General features: G+C 39.0%; 1 protein-coding gene across 2 annotated transcripts in view; it reads left to right on the top strand.

The window, feature by feature from the left end:
* Nucleotides 1–19,123, top strand: part of GADL1 (glutamate decarboxylase like 1) — an 83,394-nt gene that overhangs the window by 24,930 nt on the left and 39,341 nt on the right. For both annotated transcript variants that reach the window (XM_062603518.1, XM_062603517.1), the window contains 5 exons: nucleotides 978–1,094; nucleotides 5,753–5,817; nucleotides 6,062–6,143; nucleotides 13,314–13,513; nucleotides 17,793–17,844. In XM_062603518.1, coding sequence (XP_062459502.1) covers nucleotides 978–1,094; nucleotides 5,753–5,817; nucleotides 6,062–6,143; nucleotides 13,314–13,513; nucleotides 17,793–17,844 — 516 coding nt within the window. The remainder of the gene's footprint in view (nucleotides 1–977; nucleotides 1,095–5,752; nucleotides 5,818–6,061; nucleotides 6,144–13,313; nucleotides 13,514–17,792; nucleotides 17,845–19,123) is intronic.

Genomic DNA, 19,123 nt, shown 5'->3' with positions numbered 1-19,123 from the left:
TTTGGTAACAGCATTATGCTGTGGGCCAGAAGCTGAAATGCAGGGGATTTCCTTCAACATGTAGCTGCTGGCAGGTGAGACTGCACAGTCATTGCTAGGGCTGGTACCCTCAGTTTCATGGAGATTACAGACTCCATCAATTCTTTCCATTATTTCAGTTTCAGGTTCTAAACAGGCACAGACACCTACATCTGCAAGGGTATGTGACCTAGTCTGCTATTGTAATTGCACCCCTGCTATTAGTTGAATGCGAAAGCAATGAGCAAAGCCATTGAAACCAAAATGGATGGCTTATGATGGTTGTGTGACACTACAACGTGGCTGTTTAACCTTAAAACTGTCTGAATGTCAGTGGTGCCTCTCCTAATATTCTACAGCCCTTCATGTTTTCTAGAAATGGGTAGGAGCAAGAGAATAGCGCTTTGCTGTAGATCAGGCATGGGGGCCAGACAGTGATGACTGTCCCAGTTGCAGTATGTGATAGTGCTGCCTAAGGCAAATCATGTTCCCTAACTTGAAGTTCCTCTTCACCGAGCAGAGAAGGAGAATGTAGAGGCAACTCAGGTGCAAAACCTAGAGGGATGAGCCTTTTCCTTGCATGGGTAGCCTGCTGGCTGAGCTAGTAGCTTTGTTATAGTCAGCAGAATGGCAGCAAATATGGTAGTAAAATGTGAAATGAAAAGCAGTGTATGAAGAGAGATGTCAAATATCTGATATGTTTTGATCTTGACAAAGCTAACATCTGTCAAAAACAACTGGTGAAGTCTGCCCTGGGATGGTGTTAACTGGAAATGGAAAATGCCTTTTTTAAGAAGAGTCAGCACTTTGAATGCAGTGCCTTCTGCTGGGAAACTACAATGTGACTGTTGCATCTTTGTCCTACATTCCTAGACCTTTTTAGACTCTAACTCCACAGGTATACTGGAGGAGATGAGCAGTGCAAATGACAATTTTTTTTGTTTTGAATCCTCTTGCAGGGGTCAGCACCATTTCTTGTCTGTGCTACAGCAGGCACAACAGTGCTGGGAGCATTTGATCCTCTGGATAAAATCGCTGATATCTGTGAAAAGCATGGCCTCTGGCTTCATGTTGATGTGAGTTTGTATACTGTGCAGTTTTGTTTAGCATTGCTTTATTATAATTGCTGTTTTCTTTGACTGTTGATGTTTCTTCTTTGTAGAAGCAAATTGGGTTCTAATAACCCTTCCTTCCCCTTTTTTTGTTCATTGATACTGGAAACAAAGAGTTCTGGTTTGTCTCTGTTACATGTGCTGAAAAACTGCAAATAGCTTGGTTGTGACAAGCAGTCAAAATGATTTTTGTCATTGTTGGGTTATATTTAAAATTATTTAAAAATCAATTTGTTTTTCTTGCTAGCTCCTAAAAATACTTTGAGGGTGATTATATATAAATCTAACTTAAGAGTCTTTCCACTTTCTGTCGGAAAATGGATACATAGTAATTGTGGTGTATGGCTCATACAGGTTAAAATAAAAGTATATTTCTGACTCAACCAGTCATAAATTATTCATATTTTCATACATGTTTGAGTTTCCTGTAGATCTCTCTATGTTTTCCTAAATTGTTCAGAATTTTTTCTTTTCCTCTTTCTTTATAATTTTAGGTTTGGATATTGAAATCCATTCATGAATCTTTTTGGAACATTAATTGAGACTTTTTATTACCAGAAAGAGTTAGCTGTAAATGTATTTTTCTAAAACTACATCTCTTCATATTTTCTAAAATTTCATTCTCTTTATCATTGCAATGCCACCAATCCAGAATGGCTAGATTAAAAGCCATGGAGCAGTGAGAGAATCTGAATCAACAGTAATGGAGATATTTAGACTTCCTCTAAATTTTTGAAGAGTTTGTTTAATATTAAGAATCTAAAGAAAAACCCTGGCTTCTTGTTGAATGATTTTACATGGTTTGCAGACTGAGCTATAGCAAGTGACTGCTGCTGTTTCTTCCAACTGTAACCTTGGAGGAAAAAAAGAAACAGTACAATTAAAACAAACGTTAGAACCCAGGGAAAGTTCTATCTAATTCAGGTCTCTGTGTATTATTGGGAATCAGGATTACTTACTGCAAATGGTCTCATGAGCCGTTCATATCTTATACGAAAGCCAGTGGTATTATTTCCAGATTTACACTGATGTATCTTATTTCAGAATATTTTCTGAGCCCCAGAATTGATATATTTGCCTTAAGGAGACTCTTTGTTAAACACAAAATGATAAAGCTCATGATTCTTAGGAAGGGCAAAAGGGAGAATGTCAACATAAAATCAGTGAGCTTTGGGAGGATAAATTTCAATAAAGTCAGAAATAGTAGATAAGCTCTGACATGGAGACAGATCTAAAAAGGAAAGGGAAGTTAAGAAAAAGTTGTTTTAAGAATATAAATGCAGTATAAAGCCCCATAATAAGCCCAAACTGTCTCAGCAGTTAAACCATTCAACAACCTAAGTGCAGAGACTATAACCAGGATCCTTTTGTGTGCATTACAGTATTCATACATGCATTCCAGTTTCTTATTGCATTCTATCATACATCTAGGACTTGTTTTACACCACCAATAGGCCCTCAAGCTCCAGCACATATCTATATAATATCTTGTGTTCATTTAGCTTTAAATATTATGTATGAGTATTTCTTCCTTTCTGGTCCTTACTTTGTCTTTTTCCTCCACACCCCCTATAGACAGGCCAGTACAGAAAATCCGGTTTGACCTATTAGCCAGTGCTTAGGTAGTTAGTTTAATCACACTGCAAACACTGCGATTCCCATTATCCAGCTGTTGCATATATAAAACACTAATTTTCTCATACCTTTTTACCAATTACACTGCATGGGACACAGGTGATAATCTTGGTTTTGAGCTACCCTGCATTGTTCTCAGCTGCATTTGTTGTAAACAAAATGTGCCAGTATAGTTTGATCAACGCCCTTTCCTTCTGTAGTCTCATGGATGGAAGAGACATAGTTAACTTTATTGTGTTTTTGCCATATCTCATGAGGAAGCCAGAGAAACATGCCAAGCTGCAGCTGTGGCAGTGAGTGCAAATCTGGCTGGAAAATGATACCCAGAGAGCAGTTACCAGGGGTCCACTGCAGACAGGGGAGAAGATTTTGAGCAGGATTCCACAAAGGCCCATCCTAGGTTAGAAGTTATCTGGTATATGCATTAATAACTTGGGTGAAAAAGAATACACTGAATACATTTGAAAATTACATAAAATTGCTGCAAGTGGCAGTGGGAGGACAGGATTAGATATCAAAGAGATCTCGGTAGTTGAGAGAAAAAAGTGGAAAAACTAGGTTACAGTTCAATAAACATAGAGCTCTAAGTTTAAGATGTAATAATCAACTGCACAAACAGGCTGAGAATTGCTGGCTAGAGAGCAGATCTCCAGAAAAAAACACCTGGAGCTTGCAGTACATCACAAATCAATGATCGTAAGCATTTTTAAATAGGATTAAATGTCTTTCAGGATTGAATAAAGAAGATTTGTTGGTAAAATAATTCTTTCTTTCTTCTTGGGCCTCAGTCTGCTTAATCTGGATTGTTCCCAAATAAAAAGTTTCATTTCAAGAAGGTTAAGGACCTACAGGAGAAAGATTAGAAAATAGTAAAGCAGTGAGGATAAGCAGAAACATATCTAGAAATTATGACCAATGAAGAGCGACTGAAGGAACTGGTGTTACTTAAACAAGAAGAGACAATGAGACAATATGTAATAGCCTGCAGGTGCTTTCAGAGCTGTTGAAAAGAAGAAAAGGAATAATCTGTTCCCCTGGCCATTGCAGATATGACAAGAGGTAACATTCCTTAGGACTGACACTTTAAATCAATAGAGTGGTTACTCTTAAATGCAAATTAAGTGGTTAATTTGTGCAGCTTCTATTATTAGAGGTCTTTAAAAACAGGCAGAGCCAGTGATTCTAATGCTTCTTTGGTACCTTCTCGTTTGTGTTTGTTTGTTTTAACCAACCTTGGATCTCTAAGAATTTAGTCTTTTGAACTGGGTAAAAATGTAGAAGCAGCAATTGCTGATGTCTCTCTGCACCTTAATTTTCACTTCAGTGCTAATCACAAGCTGTGTGTTCACAGATTAATAGCCTCTAGAAAAGACAAGTGTTTGACAGAAATGAGTATTACTGATTGTGCCTTTGGGGTTGACACACTGTTGAAATGACCACTTGAGGGCCTTTCTAGTCCTGTTTTTCAGAGATAGTGTGAAAATGTCCATTTTTCCAAATAGCTTTGGAAGCAAATTTTGTAAAGAATTATTATACCTTGGTGGGTTTCTTATGAATTATGGAAGTCAGGGAATAATGTAACATGACTGTTTTGACTAGTGAATCATATAATGAGAAGAGTGAAATTTGTCTATGAATAGTTTGTCTTCCTATAGCATGGCAAATTTGGGCTAGCTAGAGAAACTTGGTTTCAAGTCATGGTTCTGCCACAGGATTACAGTGATGTTTGAGGCAAATAATTTCCTACCTGAAGCCCTACCTGTAGATTGAGCAGCAGCCCTTTCCTCAGCAAGGAGGAGGAAAAATATGATGTGGTGCATTAATGTACTGTGTTAATGAAAATGGCATGATAAGACAAGTTATTGACCTTACATTTCCCTTGTGAGACTTTATGATTCGTGTCTGCCAGACAGCAGACCTTGCTCCTAATTTATGGGCTATGAAGCAAATACTGAAGTTGAATTCATAGATCAGCTATCACATCTATTTTTCTTTTGCTTAAGTAGATTCTGCCTGGATGAACATTGAAAATTCTTCTTTACTTTTTCCATATTTAGTAGTAATTTCTGAAATGCACTTTATGACATGTCTAGTGTTTGTGTGTTCTCCACCCATTCCATGGGGCAAATATTGTTGTTTGAGAACTGAAGATTCACGCCGCCTGGTGGGTGAAATCTAATCCTTGCAGAATTCATGGATATGAATCACCTTTCCTAACTCTAGTTGACCATAAATTAAACTTGTGTAATATAAAACTTGTTGCTTGAGTTCCTTCTATAGTCCATGGTATCTGCAAAAGGCATTGCCCAAAGACAGATGTCTAGAATAGATGAGATGATGCTCAAGAAGGAGTTTCAGTGGAGATCTCACTAAAGAGGCAGCCTAAATGATTTTAAGACCCCACACTTAGTTCTTATATTGACCTCAGGGAGATGTGGTGAGTCTTACTCCATTTTAACATCAGTCGGATTGCTGGTAACAGAAATGTTGCTATTGCCTACTTGCTGACTTTGCTTTTAGTATCTAAACTCTGTGGAAAATCTGAACCTGGACTTTGCAATTGGCAGAGGTTATAATTCTCTGCTGTTTCGCTTGTGACTGTCTCAGAAAGGAAACAGCTAGTAGGAAGAAGATATGCAAAAATGGGGCTTTATGTTTTTATTTCATTGGTTTAGGCTGGTGGAAAGGAAGCACTTCTGATCTGGTATCAGGAATGGTTCTGGTTAGCAAGTATATCAGTTCATGCACTTCCTTATATGGAAGGGACAGTGTAATTTGTTTCTCCCATCAGCTCCTCCATTTTAAGCGTAGCACCAGGTTGCAATCTTTATTTCAGTACGTGATACTGAGGGCAAAATTTAACCCATTGACATGTAGTAAACCAAGTTTTAAGTGAGATAAAGCATCTTCAGAAATGACTAGTTGAAGCGTTATCAAAAGAATGTTACACAAATAATATTTTCTTGGCTCTATGAATGTTCCAACAGGCTTCTTGGGGTGGCTCGGCTTTGATATCGAGGAAGCATTGCAGACTTCTTCATGGCATCCACAGGTATGTCAGTTCAGTTGATGGACACACTTATCAGGGACTGAGGTGGAAGTTGTGTGGCCTCTTGGCCTCTATGACAGCTGCATTTTTCAAAACACACATTACTATCAATTGGAGAGATTTCAGAACCTGTGGGGGGTTGGGGGGAAGGGAAATCTGACTTGGGTTGTGTTTGGCCATTTTTGATTCTCTAGTACTCATGCTTATAGGTGCAAGTTCCACCTCTCTTCATTTATAAATTTCACAGGGCAGATTCTGTTGCCTGGAATCCCCACAAAATGCTGTTGGCAGGAATCCAGTGCTGTGCTCTTCTGGTGAAAGACAACTCTGTAAGTCCTGTCTTTTTTTTAAATGCAGTAGGCTGACATTGCTGTAATATGGAAATGGAAATAATTAGAAAAGAGCTGCAAGTGCAAAGGCTGAATGATAGAATTTTGAGTTCCACCACAAAATTAATAAATGATGACTGAGAGAGCAGGGTCAAACCAGTCCAAGTCACTGCACTCACCAGTGGTCAGATTTTGCAGCTGCTGCTCTTGCTAGTTAACTTTTGTACATGACTTGCATTCAGGATTGAATATTTTGTTACCTGGGCCTGCAGCACTTAAACACTGAGCTCATCAAAGTCCTCAGAATAGCTGTCATCCACTGTGACAGAGGTGAGTCTACAGACTGAGCAGGCAGAGCTTGTCTTTGCATCCCCTTTACATGGGTACACCAGAGTGGGAAAGGGGAGAAAGAGGAGACAGAGCATATGCAGGTAAAGGTGCTGAGCTTTTTTTTTCCTCACTCTACTAGTTTTTCCTCATTGCCAGTGTCCTGGGTTCAGCAGTAGCAGTCATTTTTTCTCCTTCTTAGTAGCTGGTGCAGTGCTGTGTTTTGACTTTCGGCCTAGGAACAGCGCTGGTAACACAGACGCTTTTAGTTACTGCTCAAATGTTTAGTCTGACCAAGGACTTTCTGAGAGACTCAGATGCTCTGCCAGGGAGGAGGGGAAGCCAGGAGGAAGCAGAGACAGGACACCTGACCCAAACTGACCAAAGAGGTATTCCATACCACAGCACGTCATGGCCAGGATGTAACTGAGAGTTACCCAGAAGGGCTGGGGCACTGCTCGGTCGGGCTGGGTATCAACAGGTGGTGTTGTATTCTCTTCCCTTGTTATTTCCTTTATCACTGTTATTATTGGTGGCAGCAGTAGTGATCTGTGTTACACCTTAGTTACTGGGCTGTTCTTACTCAAGCTGTGGAAGTTACATTCTTTCGATTCTCCTCCCCATCCCTCTGGGAGCGGGGGGGGGGGGGGCGGGGAGGGAAGAAGGGCGGGGGGAGGGAAGAAAGGGGGGGGGAGTGAGCAAGAGGGCTGCATGGCTGACTTACGGCCTGGGCTTAAACCACGACAGCAAGGGTGATTGAGACTTTCCAAATGCCATGACTAATTAGAATGTCTAGCAAGTGAACAACAGACACCTGATCTCAAGTGACACAAAAGTGAGATGAGTCTGCAATGTGGTAAAACTCCCTGCTTATACCTCTGTGGAATTCTATCTTAATAAAGAAACCAGTAAGAGGTCAATTATTTCAAACCACATTTCAAACTCAGCCCTGCTAAAACTTACCTCATTATCCACCATCAGGGTTGAGTTTTAGCTTACATTTAATAGGTCATGAATGACTGAATAGGAATTTAATAGGAATGAATGACATTATGAAGATATGGAGCCCCTAAGGTTTACATCTGTATTTTGCGACCATGGTTTGTCACAGTCACTTTTATAAATCACTGTTAAAACAGCTGACAGTTTCTATTCAGCTGCTAGTAGTTAGCTATCCATGTAACTGATTACTAACTTCTGGTAGTAAGAGCCGGTGATGACCAAGGAGCTAATCAGTGCTCTCTTGGCACTGTTTGCTCCCAATCAGGGGTGAGACATAACAGGACAGCAAGATATGGGTTTGATGGATGGACTGTTAAGTGGGTAAGGAAGTGGTTGGATGGTTGCATTTGGACTTGCATTTGCATTGCAGTCAATGGTTCAGTTTCCAAGTGGAAAGCAGTAACAAGTGGTTAAGGGTCCATACTGGGACCAGTACTGTTTATGACATGTACAGTGGGATTGAGTGCATCCTTAGCAAGTTTGCAGATGACACCAAGCTGAATGGTGCAGTTAACAGCTTGAGGGACCTGGACAGGCTGTAAGAATTGAACTCCAGGACTGCCTGTCCATTATGTTATCTTTATTCCAGGATGACAAACAAGCAGAATGAAGTTATTGACTAAGATTAATGTGGTGTCTTAATTGCAGGTTTGGGAAGAATTCAGTGCTATATTTTTAACTAAACAGACCAAATACACAGATATAGCCTAAGGTAATGGTTTGGCTACATAGTAGAAATTTTTCAGGAAATAAGAGGGAAGAAATGGAGAGGAATGAAATATTCTAGCTGCCCTGGAATTTAAAGTCACTTTACAAACACTGCTCCAACATCAGGGCTCTGGCACCCTTTCTGTATTATTCTTCCTTGGAGTGTAATGTCTGATTAAAGCAATCCAATTCCACATCTAAATCACAGCTAGGCAGTGCTGGAAGTACTTGTACAACTGAATCCTAAACTGTTGAGGGGTGAAAACACAAGTATTGCTGATCATATAGTCAGATCCTGTTGTACAGTGAGACACATTATGGAAAGTACAAGAATTCTCTGTATGGGGAGAAGGTGTTTTACTCTTTACTTCCCGGAAAATTGGCACTTAGGTGTTTTGTGTATGTGCCAATAGTGTTTATATGCAAACAGATACACATACAAATTTGAGTACATTTGTGTCAGCTTTGTGAAAGTGTTGGAATATAAATTCTTAAGAAAAAAAGATCAAATGCATATCTAAGACACTTTGGCAGAAAGGCCTTATTTCACTTTAATTCTCTCCATTCCAGAACAGGCATCTGAATCAAGTTTCCCATTAAAAAATGCTGTTTTCACACCGGTAAGAGAAGGAAAGAGTATGTGTATTGGTTTCTCGCTTTTAAGCTTGTTCCACTGCTCCTAAATTATATTGCTGCATTACTTACTGCTGCAGATGAAGCACACATTTATATGCGAACATAATTCCTTCACACTGTGGTTAGGATCCATCAGTGGCAGTTGGATGCTGAGGTGGGAGCTGGAAGAGTATGGCACACGTTGTTCTGCTAGTGAATGTTCAAGGAGCCTCAGGTAGTTTCTGTAGTGGTGAATTCTGCAGGAAGTCAGAGCAACAAAATGTTAAACACAGATGTTAAGTCCTATTTATGAATCAAGCCCTACCTCCCTTTGAAAGTCTGATTAAAGAAGTTTTGTTAGCCTGTCTTCACATTTGGGGTCCATGTGGAACTGTGGACTACCACCACAGTTTAGGGTTTAGGATTTAAGATTAGGGTTAGGTAATTATAAATGGACAAATAATCCCCTTCAGTTTTTCATTCTCTTTGTTGGTTTGGTGGGTTTGTTTAATTTGTTTTGGGGTTTCTCTTTTTCTTTAGCTACATAGCATCAATAAGGCTATGTGGTTTTTAGTAGCGTTAGTAGGTTTAAAACATTGCAGCTAGATTATTAGAATGAAACATTGTATTGAAATATTTTCCTATGCAGATTAATGAAAAAAAATAAACTGCAATGAAATGCTGATAAAAGAGTATTTTCCAGCCTTAATGAAACAAAATTGGCATGTTTTCCAAAGAAAGTAGAGATAAAAAAGAAGTATATTTTGCTTGATTAGAAGGGAGGAGCATTTTCACCAAAGGGAAAGAGAGATTGATTAATTCTCTGTAAAAGCTCAAGAACAGTGACAGTAGCTCTTAATGCTTAAAACACTTGGGAAATACACAGCTATTCCTTTTTTGCTGCCATGCCCTGAGTAACTTTCATCATGTCTGTAATAAGATCAACTTACTTAGAAAACACTTGTATTGCTGTGGTGTGAATTGCAGTGACCATTTAAACATGAAGCTAGATGGACTGACAGTCTCAAAACATTAGTGAGCCAGCTTTGTTCTTGTATGTTCTTAAAATGCTATGAATTAATCTTGGATTGCACATTAAGACCACAGAGTTACTCTAATTTGTCCTTCCTATAATCCATATGAATGTGAATATTATCACCATATAAATAGAGAACTAATGTTTATCACCAATGCCGAAGTTCTGTAACTCATTAGACTGTAGCAGTAGGTTGGGTAGCTAGCAATCAGTTCTAGGTAATGAGCAGAATTTTCATTTACCAGTTAAATACATTTTTAAAGAATGTAGCTAATGAAATCAGAGTAATCTCTTCCTCATCATTAGCAGTATCACAAAGATACCTACTTCCCCGATTCCTTTCCAGGGCAACTGTAGGAAATACTTTATTCCCGTTGCTTTCTGCTTCAGGTTAGTACAACTGAGAGCTCATTTTGACCTCTTTAAGTGAATTACAGGGGTGGCCTTTTGCACTGCACTGCTTTTAAGAGTTTTCAAGTATGACATTCAAAAGATTGGCCTTATTGCTTCTGATAAGGCGAATCAGGAAGATGTTTGTCTTGGGGAAAAAAAACTTGGGGAAAAATATGTTTTGTTAATGAAATTGAAATTCACTTTTAACTAGCAGTGGAAATGGAAAGAGATCAGAAGCCTTGTTGTAGGTAAGTGTGTTCAATAAGAAAAATGTTGAATTATGAAACTGGAACTCTTATGTTGATTTCAGTATCAATAATTATTCATTTATTTGCTATTAATTAGAACAAACAGTGACAACCCACAGACTTCTTCAAAAACAAAGGCTATTTGAAAACCCATAGCAGATTGTGGCCTCTATAAAAATAGTATTTCCATATTCTAAACTTTAAGAGCCCTGATGTAAGGTAGAGGACTATTATTAGTCTCTGTAAGAAGGGCAGAAAAAAAATAAAAGATGCTGAAGAAAATTTCAAACTTGTCAGATGGGGCAATTCTAATGACATTTTTACAATTCTTTTGAACAGAAGGAGGAGTTCAATTACTATGGGGAAGACTGTTGGGGTCTTCTTGGGACTGAGAATGTTGAGTTTGAAAGCATTTCCTTTTTTTTTTTTCTTCTGCTTTTCTGTCATTTGCCTATTTTGGATATTTTCCTCTATTTTTTTTTTGTCCTCCCTGACCAAACCCTATTCTGCATCATTCCCTTTCTCCTCCATCTTGCTTCTGGCTTTGGTCTGCACCCCACTTCCCCTGCTTCCCCCACTTCCTTCCCTCCTTCTTCCTGCCTCTTCCTCTCTTTTTTCTCTTTCTCACAAAGCATGATTTTTATTTCTTCTCCTGTCTGCTCTAGTGATGTGCTGGAGGATGTCATTGTACTTGCCTCTGGAGACTGACAATAGGCAATGTCTGCAGCAGGAGTTCCTGAGCATGTTTCATTATTAGTAATATAAGCAGGTGGGAGAGGATCACTAAGCCAGCACATCATGTCAGCTTCGAATGCACTGGGAGAGCAGGACAGTATCTACCTCTTTTAGAAAAAAAAATTAAAAAAAAAAAAAAAAAATTGTTCCCAGGCATTTGAGCTCACTCAGAGATACTGAACTATTTGTTCTTCTTGAGTTTTCAGTCTAGAGCATTTATTTTTAAACTCTGAAACTCTGTAGCCGTACTGTGATCTTAAGTGAACTCAGTCTTTCTGTAATATTACCAACAGAGTTTAGGGTTTTTGTGACAAACAGAAGGTATTATATCTCAGATGACGGGAGTGATGGGAACAAATATCCAATGATGTCCTCTGTTGTGCAGCTGTATTACATTTTGATAAGGCAGAAGATAGTTCCACATTGATCAGCCCTCCTATCCACTCACTGCAGAAACATTGCAAAATTTTAAAGTCAGTAAGATTTGAAGCAATTAACTTAGATTTATGGATGTTATTGCCTTTGCGTGTTTTGCTATATATATATTTTAATACAATGTCTAGTAAGCTTGTATTTCTCCTTAAAGTCAGGGTATGGAGATCTAAATGAATAGAACACAATGGCTTGATAAAGAGATTCCTATTCCTGTTTTGCAGCTGCTAGCCAAAGAACACAAAGCTGAAAAAAACAGAAAGTAGGTGAATTGTGTAGATCAAGTGCTTGACTTTGCTTTCTAATATCACCTTCTTGCCTGCCTTTTTCTGAGAAAGTTGGGAAGTAAGTGTGAGAATCTTATAGACCACAAAAAGCTGCATCCAACATTGGCTTTCAGTTATGGTTACTGTGTGCTGCAGCAGCACATTATCCCTGATGGCTGCAGAGGGAGAGCTGAAGCTGCCCCGCAAGCTGTCACATAAACTTTTTTTTTCACAAGGCTGAATGTACTGATCCTGTGCTAAAGAGTTCAGGCTAAATCCTGTCCTTTTCAAAAACCAGCAATATTACAGTGGGATCTTCAAACCCCTACAGAAGTTGTGGGGAAACCTTTGGTGTTTTCCTTTTGTGCAGGTGGGTTTTTCTTTTTGCTTTGTTTTTAGTATTGGTGGAAGGAATTGAAAAAGCTGGGAGAGAGGGAGACTTATTCTGTGCATGCCAGTGGATTATTTCTCCTGTGGATTTTTTTGTCTTCATCTTTTTTCTGTATTTTGCTGCCAGTTCCAAAGTTACCATTGTGTACTGTAATGCAGATCGAGAACTGTACCTCTGTTACAGGAATGTGACACTTTAAGAGTGATGTCAGACACTGTCATTTTAAAATCAGGGTCACAACACACACAGAGGAAAGGATGAAATATGCAGTGCTTTTCAATTGTTTCGGTTTGAAGAGTGATGTTGAATTGGAAAATGAATTGTGCTCTTTGGGCTACTGTTCAGCAGTTTGTCATGCTGTCCACTTACGTTCATTGGTCTGTTCTGCATCAAAGACTTCTGGTTCAACTGTCACTTAAATACATGTTTGCAGATCTGAATTAGATGTTGTAGTCATGTTTTTAACCTCATCTGAATATCTATTCTACCATTATCTTTCTGATTGTGGTTTATTTTTCTTACCCTCTTCTAATATTGCTGACAAATCTCCAATCTTTTCTGTCTCCTGAGCTCCTTGTATGTCACCCTCATCTCTGCTCTTATAAGCTGCGCTCTGCAGCCCTTCTCTCTACTTCATAATATTACAGAGTATACTTTGATATTTCATTCTTTAGCTAATGGCCAGTGCTATGCATTTTCTCTTGTACATCTTTGGGTACTTGTTTCTCTGATACCTACTCCCACGGTTTCTTGAGATGGGAGTAAGGATTCCTCTTCAACCTGCAGCTCTTCGGTGACATTATGAAGAAAATAATAAAATGAGAGATGCTTCTTTGTTTTCAGAGCTGACTTCACTGGGTTCATCTGAACACCATTAGCTTTGGATGGTTTTCTGCACACCCAGTTCTGTTTTACTAAGCTGTTGGTATAGACAGGAAGAAAAAGCTTTGGCATGTGAAGTTACAAAGGCTTGGAAATGCTCATCAGCAATCTATGTCTCTGTTGTGCTCTTAATAGGGGCTGCTGAAGAAGTGTTACTCTGCCGAGGCCGCCTACCTGTTCCAACAGGACAAGTTCTACGATGTCAGCTATGACACTGGTGACAAGTCCATTCAGTGCAGCAGACGTCCAGATGCATTCAAATTCTGGCTGATGTGGAAAGCATTGGGAACCACAGGCCTCGAGGAGAGAGTAAACAGAGCACTGGCTTTGGCTAGGTATCACTACACAGTTTTGAATATGTCTAGTCTGTGTAATTGACCAAAATGTTGACATTATTGATACTGCATATCTTGGAATAGACCATGTTGTTACTTCCCCATCCCCCCGCCCTTTTCCTTTTGTTTGTGTATAATAGGAGGAACTAATAGCAATAGTAATTAGTGTTATTACATTTGCTACCATATTTAATAATAATGATTACTTTTAGCAGCAAGTATATTGGTAAACATAGAAGTCCAAATTATGCTATCAATCTACATTATTTAATATTTATGTTGTCTGAACCAGACGTAGAACAGGTTTATCATATATCCTCTTCTAACTCCTAACTGTGTCTTCTGGTGTTAATGTAAAAGCAGTCCTATATGCCAGGCTCTGAGCTGTGTCTAGCAAGAAGTGAATTAGCTGTTCTTCTGTTTACTTCATTCCTCATGACTGTTTTTTTTTTCTCCACAAGTTTGCAGAATTTCTTAATGTTCTGTTATGGGTTGAAGCACCTTTTTCTTATGATCTTTCCCTCACCTGCCCTGTTAAATTTTACTCAGTTTTTGGTCTTGCAGATCTGAGTTTCACAGCTGAGTTCTGCAAAATTCTTGCTAGATGGTGTTTCTAAACTGATAGTGATGTCTCAGTTTCTGGGGAGAAACTTCCATACACAGGTTGCTTTATCTTCTCACAGAAGAAATAATATCGAAATAAGACAACAGCCTATTAAAAACAATTCACTTGAAGTATCATATATGTTCAGAATTTATACAAAAGAAACCACAATGAAATCTTTACCAGTTCCTGGGCCAGCTACTACCATGAATCAAATAATTGTATTGCAAAACAGTCACCCATAACATATTGCACTTTTTTTTTTTTTAATGAACTACCAAGTTGAAAATAATTGAATGTTTACTACAGTGAAAATTGAAGGAATAGCCTCATTTTAATAAAGTGACTTAAAGAACAGGTAAACATACCTATGACCTAAACCCAGAGTGAACTGGAAAGGAATGAAAAGGAAGGCAGGAAAACCAGAAAAGCTCAAATAAGCTGTGGCTTTTTTCTCTACTTTATTTCTTTAAACCACTCATTATTTGGCCAGTTAAATATTCCTTTATATCTTCTGGTTAAATTGCACCTTGTTTTTGTTCCAAAGCATTGTACTGTTCTGTGTGTGTACAGAGTAAGTAATTCATTGCTGTGTCAGTAGGAGAATTCAGCCTTATCAAGGTTACTGGCCAAGGTCATTTGACTGAGAGTGTAGTGATTAATGACCTTTCTGGGATCGGTATTCCCTTTGAATGCTGGATTCAGCTGGTAGTGCTTCTAAGGAGTAACAGGGTTGTCTCTCTTTTTTTTTTTTTTCCATCTTATTTTTTCTTCTCTCCCTTAAGAAAAAATCTTATTTTTGTCATTGTCTGATGAAATATATTCTTTACAGTATCTGCATTGCTATCTTGAGTCTGCATGGGCATGGGCACTATGCCAGGTTTCCTAACTACTCAGCAGCTGTGCAGCCTTTCTCCTGATTTGTTACAGTAGGTGTTACTTAGATATTCCAAAGATAGTATTTCAGTGTTCCTAAATGCATACCTGAATTAATTCTGTAACTAGTCCACTGGCTATAGAACTTAAGAGCAAGATTATTTTTCTTTTCCCATCATCAGAGAGACCTGCCAAGGTTTTAAAGCTAATTGCAGTCATGTATTCCTGTTGCAGCAAACATTTTAGCGATTGGCTATTCCATTAATTTCATCTTGTTCTGGAGATGAATTGTGTTTTCAGTGTATTACATATGCCAGGAACATTATGATGCTACCTATTTGGAAAGGCTTATTTTAAAAATCCTACAGTAGAGCATCCTGCTGAGCAGTTCACAAGTTTTCTTTTTTTTTCTTTCTTCCCCCCCCCCCCCCCCCCCGTTATTTTTGATGCAGGGATGTTGTTTTGTGAAGTACTTGAAAAAAAAAAAATAGATGTAATACATTTAGAATACAACTGTAACAACCACTGCATTTTATGCTTCATCATCTTCACAGTTTTTCTGCCTGATTCCTCTTCTGACACCCACTCTTAGCAGACGTGTCTACTTTCACAGCAGATCTCCACCCCTCATTTTCTGCAAGGCTTAATCATAGCAAACAGTACTTCTCTGTGCACTCCAGTCCTTACTGAGACTCAAGTCCTTTTTTATGTTCTACAACAGTGACACAATAATAAAACTCCCCTGTCAAGTGTGGAAAGATGTGCAAAGTAAACTGCTCCACTGCCATCCAATGGCTCTAGCAAGATAAATCATGGGCAATGGATTTTCTAATGGCTGCCTTCTTAGGCTATTGGCAATGTAGTTAAGAACATGATAAACAGCATTGTGAGCTTGACTGACAGCAGATATCCTGTCAGATCGTGGTCTTAAAAAAAGGCACTTCTGGTAAGAGAGGAGGGTATTAAGTGTTGTAAAATCTCTCTAACAATTAAAGACCTCAAAAAGAAAAAGGGGTGATCATACATAGCTTTCTTTTACAGGGTTTAAAATAAAAAATTGAGGGCCATTGTCTTGTGAATATTCTGCTGATTTTGCTGAATGCTGGTCTTATGGTGCAGACAAGTATCTTGTAATCAACAGGACAAAAGCACTGAATGTGTTTTATTTAAGACAGTCACCCTACAGAAAGAGGTTCCCCACAACACTCTCACATGGTATCTAGCTTCCTCCTTACCTTTCAGCATGCCTCTCTTGCAACCTAAACATTAGTGTGGGCATTAACAGCCAGATAACAAGCAAATGCACACAGTAGGATCTAAATGGTCATGGCAGAAAAGATCCAGAATCTGGGTCTAGTCTAGGTCTCAGTAGAACTTGTTCTAGTGAGAGGAACTATCTCAACAGTGCACAGTGTAGCACAACTCAGAGCTGTGTGTCGTGGGAACTGGCACTCTGTCACAGCAATCATTTTGTAGGGATGTGTGCTAAGAGGTAATGAGTTACATGCACAATACTTGTTAATGATAAACAGCATGACAACTCCCCATGCTCTGTTCTGAAAACTGTTTTCCATCTAGGGCATTGTTCACTGCCTCCCTAGCCAGCCTGTTTCTGCAGCTTGTCTGCTGAATAGCAGGCATTTGTTGCCGGTACAAGTAGACGTGTCCGTGTCGGGCCCGTTTTCAGGAATGTAGGTAGTACCAAGGGAGGTTATTTTGACAATGTTCTTCTTCCTCAAGTGGTGCACAAAAGGATTATTTGTGTAATGACCAGTAACGCAGCTGCAGGCAGGAAAAATTCCAATAAATGCTACAAAATACCAGATTTGTATACAATTTGTCTCAGTTTTATTACTGTTAGACAGCAAAATCTTCATTTAGATCTCAGGCAGTTAGTCCTTCATGTAGAGGACTAAAATTCCATTGAAATGGAAAAGCTGTGTGAATTTGAGGGGATATCTTTGGAGTTTTTCTTGGGAAGGCTTTGGGGGCAGGGCATGAGGGGAATAAAGAGAGAAGTCCCAGCTATGTCAAAGTGCCCTCTTTGCTTCAGAATTCCTGTGTGATGTGTGCCATGGAAAAGTTGAAGTCATGTTTTTTAAAAAAGTTATAAATTGAAGCTGTTTGGATTCAAACTTTTGATTCAAATCTGTTTTCCCATCGAAGGCTTCTGTGTTTTTCATACTGACAGGTGAAAGAGAAAAGAAATATTTATTTCAATGCATTGTTAGCATAGAATGCTCAGGGATTATTGTGCTTCAGCAGTAGTCACTGAATGGAAACGCGCAGTTCTGTGTACAGTGTGGAACAAGGTCAGTTCTGAGAAAATTGCTGGGTTTGAAGTACGTGGAACTCAAATTCTGGGCTAGACTGGGAGGTCCTTCTAACAGTAGTAGTGCAAGAGATGTCAGCGTGACCATGAAATAACATGGCAGCACAGCATCAGTACTTGAGAAAAAAATGGAGGAACTAATTTGTAGAGAGCAACATCAATGGAAATGTGTGCTGGGAAAGTTCACAGCTTGATGCAAATAAGATCAATTTGTGCCATGTGGCTCCACTGAAAATCTGTGCCTGAGGACAGAATTTGGCCTCTCCTCAGTGCTCCTTGGCTGGCTGTGGCCTTCATTTTTTTCCAGGAACTAATAGCTACTGCATTTTGTCAGCAGGTTGAAATGAGATTTAACTCTGTGGTTTCTTTTGCGGGAGAAGGAAGAAAATTCAAGACCTTTGTTGTCTGTATGTATTGTTTTGTTCTCTTTTTTTCTGTGCTTTAAACTGCTGCATTTTTAATTGCAGGTATCTAGTTGAGGAAATTAAGAAAAGAGAGGGATTCGAGCTTCTTTTGGAGGTAAATGAAAATGGAATTGAATTGTAGGTTTGTTTTTTTTTGGGGGGGGGGAGGTGTCTGTTGTTTGATCTTGTTCTTTTTAGCAATTGCCAGTTTGTATTTGAAGTATATAATAATTTTACATATTGGAGATACACAGATATATGATTGAGCACATATAACGGGCTCTGCATTCTCTACTATCACTCTGTTTATTTTCCTAGCTTCTGAGCCTGTATTGCCTCAGGGGGTATAGATGGAGCACTTTTCTCTGAAAACAAAGAGCCTAGCTGCAAAAACGCAGTGCTTGCCAGACTTGACAGATAAGACTGTGTGTTGGATGGAAAAATATTTTGATCCTAAAAATGGATTTTTTTTTTTTTTTATCATTAAAGTCCATGTCTTTTCCTCTAACTGTTTCTGCACCCATCTTCCTAAAAACTACCCAAAAGTTAGGGTTTTCACTCATCTTTGCTAAACCAGTCAGCTTATTACTGGTCTGGGGAAGAGTAAGGGGGGCATTACTAAAGTGCTATTTTTCCACCTATCCTCAGCTCTTTGGTTAATAAAGCTAGTATCTGGGATGTTGCAAAGACCTGTCATTTCTAGAAAAAACTTCTGCACTGTTGGAAGTGTATTTGTGTGTATGTAGCATGGGTAGGAAGAAAGCCCATGGAGGAGGAAGGGAAAATGAGGAAGTGCCACTCATTCAGACAGACAAACCATAATGATGCAGATTTGATTTACACTTGCTGATGGCAAGAGCATTCCAGGTTGGGCTAGGAGAAATACAAGATATAAAACATATTTTATACTGTTTATGCAATATAAACTTTTCCCTTTAACTTAGAAAACTGCTAATTTGAAAGTGCATAGTGGAAAACTTTACATGGAGTGAAGAATTTTGGGCCAGCAACGCATGATAGGATTACTAAAGTAGCGATTCTGTTTAAAAGTTCTCCATTTTCTGCTATTGTAGAGCTTAGCAGAAAGCCCAGACCTACTGTAGATGTGAAAGATGCTAGTGAGAGCAGAGACTGCTTTTTAGTTGCTGCAGGAATAGGACACTTGGATTAAAAGAGGGATTGGAAGGAGTGCTATAGTATGGGCTACGTAGTATGGGCTATGAGAAGGAAGTTAAGCTAGGGTTAAGAAAAAGTTTTCAGGCATGCAGGGCAACAGGAAGTGAGAATTCAAAGAAAGACTGCTGGGAGGCTTTAGGCTGCTAGGCCCAGTTATGCGAGCCCTTTCTTAGTGGAAATTGGACTTTAGGCAAGAAGCTCAGGAATATGATCCTCTG

Source organism: Pezoporus occidentalis, unplaced genomic scaffold (assembly GCF_034315485.1).
Source record: "Pezoporus occidentalis ecotype Australia unplaced genomic scaffold, CSIRO_AGI_Poc_V1 ctg80, whole genome shotgun sequence".
NCBI lineage: Eukaryota > Metazoa > Chordata > Aves > Psittaciformes > Psittacidae > Pezoporus > Pezoporus occidentalis.
The sequence above is the reverse complement of the archived record's forward strand: the minus strand, read 5'-3'. Positions and strand labels throughout refer to the sequence as shown.